General features: G+C 48.3%; 1 protein-coding gene across 1 annotated transcript; it reads right to left on the reverse strand.

Moving 5' to 3' along the window:
• Positions 1 to 361: 361 nt before the first annotated feature.
• LOC142069708 (maestro heat-like repeat-containing protein family member 2B) lies at positions 362 to 3,749 on the reverse strand. The gene is made up of 6 exons (XM_075121765.1): positions 3,744 to 3,749; positions 3,526 to 3,681; positions 2,894 to 3,028; positions 2,507 to 2,609; positions 1,334 to 1,399; positions 362 to 500 (listed from the first exon to the last, which is right to left on the reverse strand). The coding sequence occupies exons 1-6, from the start codon at positions 3,747 to 3,749 to the stop codon at positions 403 to 405; spliced, it is 564 nt and encodes a 187-aa protein (XP_074977866.1). The 3' UTR covers positions 362 to 402.
• Between the last annotated feature and the right edge of the window lie 4,144 nt (positions 3,750 to 7,893).

A 7,893-nucleotide genomic window follows, 5' to 3' on the forward strand; every position in this document is an offset into this window, starting at 1 on the left:
TTGGTCAAACCTCCTCTCGGGGTGGTCCCCAGTGGCTCAAACCCCTACTGATTGGTAGACGGTGGTGGGAGGTATTCTTAGAGGGGTCACACGAACCACTTCCAGACAGGTCATCCTGCCCCGGAACTCCCGCTGATTGGTCAAATCTTCTCTTGGGGCGTTCCTATCAGGGCGAAACCCATCCCGATTGGTAGAGGACAATGGGAGGAGTTCTTATAGGGGTCACATGACACACATTGCTTCCGATCATTTGTCTGCCTTGACCCTGGAAGTAATACCTCATGGCTTGGGACTTCCAGTGACCGGTGGGCAAGGCTTACGAGGGCCAAGGGTGGGGTTAACGTTTGATTGACGGTACGGCCGTTATACTACTGGAGCGCCTTCTTCTGTTTCTCTCCCGCTTCATTCCCCAAGCACTCGGCCAGGACAGATGTCATTTAGGACCTCAGTTGCCACCAGCTGGACAGAGGGACTTGGGTCTTTCTTGAGGAACTGGAGAGCTGAAATGACAGAGGACAACATGCTAGTGTACAGACTGTCAAATCACAGCTAAGCGTGATCACAGAATCTTGAACTACCAGAGCTGAATGATCACATTGTAAAATGTGAAACTGGGCTCAGTCCTTCTATTGGGATGGAAAATACATGAGAGATGAATATGCCTCACTTTTCATATTGTCACCTGTGCCTGAAATAGCTGGAGACTTACTATCTCTGAATACCACGCTACAGAAGCTCTCCAATACAAAGAAAGCTTTAGGTTCCTCCATTGGCTCCCTTCCATGCTCCCAACAAGTGGGGAGGCCCTGACTCGACCAGAAAGTCATCCACTCTGCTGTAAATGGAAGAAGGTCCATTGTTTCAATAGCTTCCACTTTTAAGTTTATTTTCCATCTCTATTCAGGAGCCACGGTCTGAGCTCCAATAACCCTGGAATTGAACAGAGACCAGGTCCAAGCTGGTTTGTGCAGGATGCAGGGCACCTACTGGAAGAAAAATTGCTGGTGGGAAATTTGGGGGAGCAGAAAGTGGCTCCAATTTCTCCTCACCTGGGCAGTCCACAGAGAGCCAATAAAGCCCAAAGAGTGGATAGCACTGGCTGCGGAGGGGGCCTTGCCAGGACAACCAGGAGATGCACGGACTCACATCACACCCCCTGCAGCTGCCTCCTTCAGGGGAAATTAAAGCTGACTTTCTACTGGGCAAGACTGAATTTGTCCTTGGATGTGTGGCTGATGCACTTTGCACCAGTGGTATCGGTTACTGCTGCTTGTCAGCTAAATTCCTTTAGAACTCACGGATGAGCAGAACTTCAGCTGTATTTATTACTTACACATCAGCAGATGGTCCAGGTTCAGCCATTTCATACGCTGCCTGTCTGTGTGTTCCAGGATGATGCCTAAATACACAATGGAAAACAAACAACAACAATAAAACCTTCCCTTGTTGAGTGCAAAGTGATATTAGCAGCCCCTAGACAGGTCTTTGGCCTCTCCTACTGTGGACCTAAGGGTGAGCTGTGGGCAAGAGGATGCTAGTGCAGTTTAGAGTCCACACTGAAGAGAATGAGAAAGACTTTTTTTTTTTAAGAATGTTTACACAAAACCCATTTGCTTTAAAGAGTCTGTGTTCCTCTTGCCACTGCTGTCAGTTATTGGAGACATACTACGCTAGTGTCTTGGTCTAGTGGTCTGAGCAAAGGCCTGGGGCCAGGAATAAGTGAGTTCTAAGCAGGGATCCCACAAGGTGACTGACAGGTGGGACTTAGGCCACAATGCCTGCCTGTCTCACCTGGGTATGCTTGGGAGAAGAGGGCACAGGGCCAAAGCGGAGGAACCTTTTGCCTCCTTGACAAGGTGGTGTGGCCAGGAACCTGAAACAGCAGGTGCTGAGGGCAGGTGGGCTGCATGCCTCCCAATGATGAAGTAGTAGTGAAGAGCACTGAGCAACACTGTGGGTGGGTCTGCACTTTGAGCGAGGGGGATCACTCCCAGTTCAATGGGACAGGCCCACTCTAGCTCGGACAGCGCTCGCATGCTAAAATTAGAATGTAGCTAAAGCAGCACGAGCAGTGGGAGGAGCTAGCCACCTTGAGAATCGACTTTGGGGTTTGGATGGGATCATACTTGGGGTGGTTAAACTTCCTCCTGCTCCTGCCATCGCAGCTACTCTCTATTTTTACCACTCAGGGCTAGTGCGGGTATGTTTCATCAAGCTGGGAATTAGCCCCCCAGCTCCAAGTGTAAACATGCCCTATGAGACAGTGTCCCAGCCTCTACTATTAAATGACTGCACCGTGCTTTCCCTGCAACAATCCCAAAGCACTTTATAGCACGTCGATTTCCTCCGACCACCACACTGGAGAGGTAGGGATATTAACATCCCCATTTATGTATGGGAAGCTGAGGCACAGAGAGATTAATGGCAGCTCAGTGCTGCACAGTGGGATTTTTTTCTCTCTCCCTCAATGGGAATACCAAAAGGGACACTGGGCATCATCTCTCACCAGCTAACTTGGCTGCAACTGCCCGGATCTCTTCCCATCTGCTAAAGAAGTACATGATGGTGCTTTTGTACAAGTTCTCCAGCAGCTCGGCATTCTCTTTGGCCTAGAGGAAATCAGGGACACATGAGCTCTCTCTGGCTAGAAGTGCCCTTTGACTGCCAGCACATGCTTTTACGAGCCACAGGTAAATCAGAGAAAGAACAGGTGACTGGGTGGATGTGGTTTGAAAAATGGGGATCTGTGGCAGATTTACATTTCCCATCACCCTCAGTCATATATCCCACTCTGACCGTTATTTCCATTACCCATCACACATCCCCCCCACACCTCTACACCACCACATACCACTCCAGTCAAGAATCTCAGACACTTCAACAGCTCACTCACAAGGTGTCTGCAAATGTCCACCTGGAGCTCTTCAGGCTTCAGCTCGGCTGTGCCATCAAGGTGTTCATTCACGGCAGTTTGGAGCCTCTTCAGTCCCAAAAACGGGACACAGAGGTGAAACGTAGCTCTGCATTCCTGAAAAAAAGGAAGCGTGTCACACCATTTAATTGTTCCCTACTGAGTGCTTTGGTCATTCAAAGGGAACTCATCTGCTTGACTGCTCATCTATTCCAGGATAAAAAGGGATTCATCTGGATGTAATTGGCAGAAAACATGCAGGAATGACTAATAGAGGGGAGAGCTTCCCCTGCAACCTGGAGGTAGCATCAATGTCTTTTTGGAACAGATCTACCTACGAAAGCTGCTTCACCAGGTCTCTCTTCTCTTCTGGGGAGGCAGAGGCCTGGGGTGCAGAGACAGACAGGAAGAGAGAGCTGTCGGGCTCAGACCCATGACCTATCCTGGATTCTGGTGAGGCAGCCATGGACCAACCTGGCGGGAACTGACTCAGCAGGAGGGCAATGAACTGAGGGGGGAATTTGGGCCTCCAGAGCAGGCAGGAATAGCAGAGCTCCCCTGTCATTGGGAGGAAGATTCCTTTGGCTTAGTAAATAAGTCACTCTCGGTCTTACCACTGAAACCCTGGGGTTCGGGTCTTGCAGGTGCAGCAGAAGTGTGAGCCAGCTCTGTCGAACCTGCTCGGCGAAATAGCCCTTCCATTTTCTTTTGGTCAGGCGGGCCAGGATGCCAAATAGGACAAAGGACCATAAACGAAGAGCATCGTCCTCCTACAGCCAAGAAAGTCCCACAAGTTAGTAACTAAGGGACAATCACATCATGTACCTCGCACAGCCATCTCTTCTACGCTAAAGTCGAGGGATTCCAACTACAGCTAGTCGGGAACACTTTCATGAACTAATTTTTGATTCGAATTTGCTGATTCATCAAACTATTTTAGCGACAGTTCCATTTTGATGAAATTCCTCCAGAAGCCAGGCGGGGTCCTTAGAAACCTGCCTCCTGTCTTGCCAGTGCACCCATTCAGCTCCCTGGAAGCCGATCTAGCAGGCTGACTGGGATCGTGGGCTTCCAAACCCCCAGCGTCTGGGACCCTGGCTCTCAAATTTGCAACTCCCTGGCACTTCTAGCTCCCACAGTTTCCTGGGTTCCCAGCACCGGGATAGTCTGAGAGCAGACTGCCCGGACCCAAGGCTTTCAATAGAGCTCGGCTGAGAATAGGAATTCTGTTTCACAAAGAGTTTTGAAGTTTGGGGAGAGGGATTGCCACAAATAGGAACAAAACCAAAATTTGACATCTCAAAATTCTCTGCAAAACAGAATCATTCCAACCCTCTCACGTAGAAATGGTATAGAGCAGGCCCAACGCTCTCTATTGTACCTTGGAACCCCCTTTTCATGGTTATCTAGCTACCTAATCTAGTATTCAGACTTTCTTTGAGGTTCTCAGTGGCAAGAAAGAAGAACAGAAGGGGGAGACTGTGGGAGCAGGGATGTCATCCCCATCCTCCTAATGTTCTCCTCCTCCGTAAAACACCTCTCTTCCCTGGGGCCGAAACATCTCTTCACTCTGACATGAGCAATGCCCAGGGAGTAAATGGAGTCTAATCAAGATCGCTTGAACTGGGGCTGGAGAGTTCTGGTCACATACGTTGTCAAAGTAGGTCCGGATCTCTTGGGTGAGGTCTCTGAAGGAAGAACCTATGTCCTTCTCTTTCAGTTCCTTCAGGACTTTGGCCACTGCTTTCATGCTCTCGCCAATGACTTCAGAACTGAAAGGGTCACTTAAGGCCCTGATCAGGATGACCATAAGAAACTTCTTGTGCTTTTTCACCTGGACAAACATACGACATTAAAGAACACTGATCACTGATCACACTTCTAATACGTTTTCTTTAGCAGTTATGAAGCTGTGGGAATTTCATCTCCCCCTCCCACCCCCGGAGACCTATAGCTATATTTCAGACCAGGTTCGAGCTACAATGAGCCAAACTTGGTGCCATCATACACCTGTGTCATCCTATTATTAGATTCCTAGTTACTTAGATTCCAAGGACAAAAGGAACCCTTGTGATTATCCAGTCTGACCTCCTGCATAACATTGAACTTCCCCGAAATAGTCTCTATTAATAATTGGAACTAGAGTGTATCTTTTAGAAAAACGTTCAATCTTGATTTTAAAATTGCTAGTGACAGAGAATCCACTACAACCCTTGGTAAATTGTTCCAATGGTTAATTAAAATTACCATTAAAAATCAATGCCTTATTACCAGTCTGAATTAGTCTAGCTTCATTTTCATGTTCCCCATGTGAGTAGTTCTAGACTGTCCTCAAGTCACTCCTTAACCTTCTCTTTGTACAGCTAAATAGATTGAGCTCCTTGAGTCTATCACTAGAGGTATCTTTGCCAATCCTTTGAGAATTCTTGGGACTCTTCTCTGAATCCTCTCTAATTTATCAGCATCCTTCTTGAATTGTGGACACCTGATCTGGACACAGCATTCCAGCAGTGCTCACATGAGTGTCATATTCAGAGGGAAAAGAACTTCTTTACTCTTAGTCAAGATTCCTCTCTTTATGCCTCTAAGGATCATTTCAGCCCTTTTGGCCACAACTTCGCATTGGGACACCTTATGTTCAACTGATTCTCTGCCATGACTCAAGTGGTTTTCAGCATCATTGCTTCTTGGGATAGAGTCTCTCATCCTATAAGTATGGCCTGCATTTTTTTTGTTCCTAGATGGAGACATTTACACATGGTCATATTAAAGTGCACAGATTGTTTGCTTATGCCCAGCTTAGCAAAGGATCTAGCTTGCTCTGTATTGACTGCAAAGAGGTTCCTCGGGTATGTGAGAGAGGAGAATTTGGCCTAGTGCATTGTGTGCAGCCTCTGTAAACTCCGAACAACTATTTTCCTTGGTTTCTCTCGTTATGCTGCGTTCTAGTCAGTATTCTTTCTTACCTTCTCAGGCGCCCCATAGACTAAATTTCCCAGGCCTCTTACAGCCATCTGCCGGACAATGCTGTTCCTATCATGTGACTTTTCTTCCAAGATGTGTAAGACTGGCTTAAGGAACTTCTTCTCCCTGAGCATGGGATCACTCATTAGCTGAAAGAAAATCAACCTGTCCATTAGCCCCAAGATGATCATTAAGATTGGGAATAGAATTTGAGCAGACATGTCATACACTAAAAACAACAAGGAGTCCTCCTACAGCCCCAGTCTTGAGGATACAGACAAATATGGCTACCCCTCTGATACTTGGCACATAATCCACTGTAACACAAATGAGAAATTCCACACAAATGAGAAAGGTCTACAAAACATGGAGCTTTCCTTTTGGGCACTAGAATAGGGATCCACTCACCTCTTGAGAGCCTCTTAGTGGCTGGGTATGGTATCACAGTCCTTTTCTCACCCCTGGTGCATCCTGCCAGCCGTCCTCAGTGCGTCTTCTGTGGCTCAGGCCTCTGGCTGAGTCCCAAAGTCCAAAGGAACCCCTTCTGGGGTAGTCAAGAACAGTCCCATTGCCCTCACTAGGGTCTCCAGCCCCAACTCTGGGTCCTTTACATTCTGCCCTTTGTTCAAGGGCCCTTTGTCCCCTCCATGGGGCTTATGCCACTGTTGGTGGTAGGGGAACCTGGGCCTGCCCCTAACTCTGGGTTCCAAACCATGGATCCTATAAACAGGAGCTAGGCACTGCTTGATTTCAGGTCATTGTCGCTTCTTCCTACCGGCCACTTTTAGCTTCACCCTCACCTCAGGGTTAAAGTTCTTCGGGACTCTCTTCCTGAAAACCCAGCTTAAGTAAAGGCTGCCAGAATCAAACTCTGGCTGTCCCCTGAATTTCTGTGGCCAGAGAGCAGCGCCCTTTCTTGCCCCTCCAGTTCCTGCCAGGAACTGACCTGCTAAAGCCCTTCAGCTCCTTTTAGCCAAGCCTGATGGGCTCGGATTGGCTGCTTTCATGAGGCCTCTCTAGACAGACCCAGACTGGGGGCTCTTTTCCTGGGGCAGGATGTAGTAGGACCATGGGGCCTCTTGTAAGGAGCCTTAAAGCCCAGGTACAGCCCATCACAGGCACAGAGAGGTTGTTTTTCTTAGAACCAGATAAGCCCCGAATATAGTTGCTGAGCAGAAGTGGGAAATATGATGCAGATGTTGGAGGAAGACTGTGGAAAGGGAGGATGCTCCAGCAGGTATCCCCATACTAGCCTAGGAATTAGAAGACCCAGGTTCCATTTCCTGCTCAGGAGCTGTTGGTTAGGATCAGCACTAGGACTTGGCAGAAGAGGTCCAGTCATCCAAACTCTGTCCGTATCTCTCTCAGCCAGCACCTGTGGTTGTGTAGCTAGTATAGGCACTGACGGCAATAAAAACCACAGAGAGAGAGAGAAGGACTCAGAAAGGTATCGTGAAGTTCCTGGTGAGGTTTCCATATAAAGGAGGACCTATTCTACTGTCTAAAATGACAATTACTCCTGTGAACTGAACTGTACAACTCCCGAAAGAAAGGCAGACAAGAGTCTAATGGTGAAACTGCTCTTCAGAGCCCTGTGTCTTACCTGGGCAAGGAAAGCTGTGCTGGTGACTCGGTGGTTTTCTGAGGGGGAATTCACCCAGGGGAGGAGGCTCTGTACGATCTCAGGTGTTATGAGTCCAGATCTTAGCAGAAGCCTGGAAGACAAAAGAAACCGCTCATGGGCTAGATTGCACACTTCAAAAACTCAGCTGCTCTGAGCATACAGCTCTGATATCTAGGAGTGGGAGCTGTGTGTTTCCACCCAGGACACCCCCGCACTCCCCGCCCACAAAGCTATAAATGGGAGGTTCCCTCTCAGCCACTCTATTGGCTACTCATTCCCAAGGATAAAATGATGCCTCCTAGATCTCTTACCTCACCAGCTGACACACTCCCTCATGGTGTGTCTTGGGGTTTTCCACAAGAGTCCAAGTCCTCTGCTTCCTGAGCGCTCTCAC

The sequence above is a fragment of the Caretta caretta genome, chromosome 20 (assembly GCF_965140235.1).
Source record: "Caretta caretta isolate rCarCar2 chromosome 20, rCarCar1.hap1, whole genome shotgun sequence".
In the NCBI taxonomy this organism is placed as follows: Eukaryota; Metazoa; Chordata; order Testudines; family Cheloniidae; genus Caretta; species Caretta caretta.

What these genes read in the sequence shown, in the direction of transcription:
- LOC142069708 (XM_075121765.1), bottom strand. An exon ending in TGGACATTTGCAGACACCTT is followed by an intron (nt 2,610 to 2,893) that starts GTGAGTGAGCTG and finishes GATTTCCTCTAG; the next exon opens with GCCAAAGAGAATGCCGAGCT. An exon ending in CCTGGACCATCTGCTGATGT is followed by an intron (nt 501 to 1,333) that starts GTAAGTAATAAA and finishes CTGTCATTTCAG; the next exon opens with CTCTCCAGTTCCTCAAGAAA.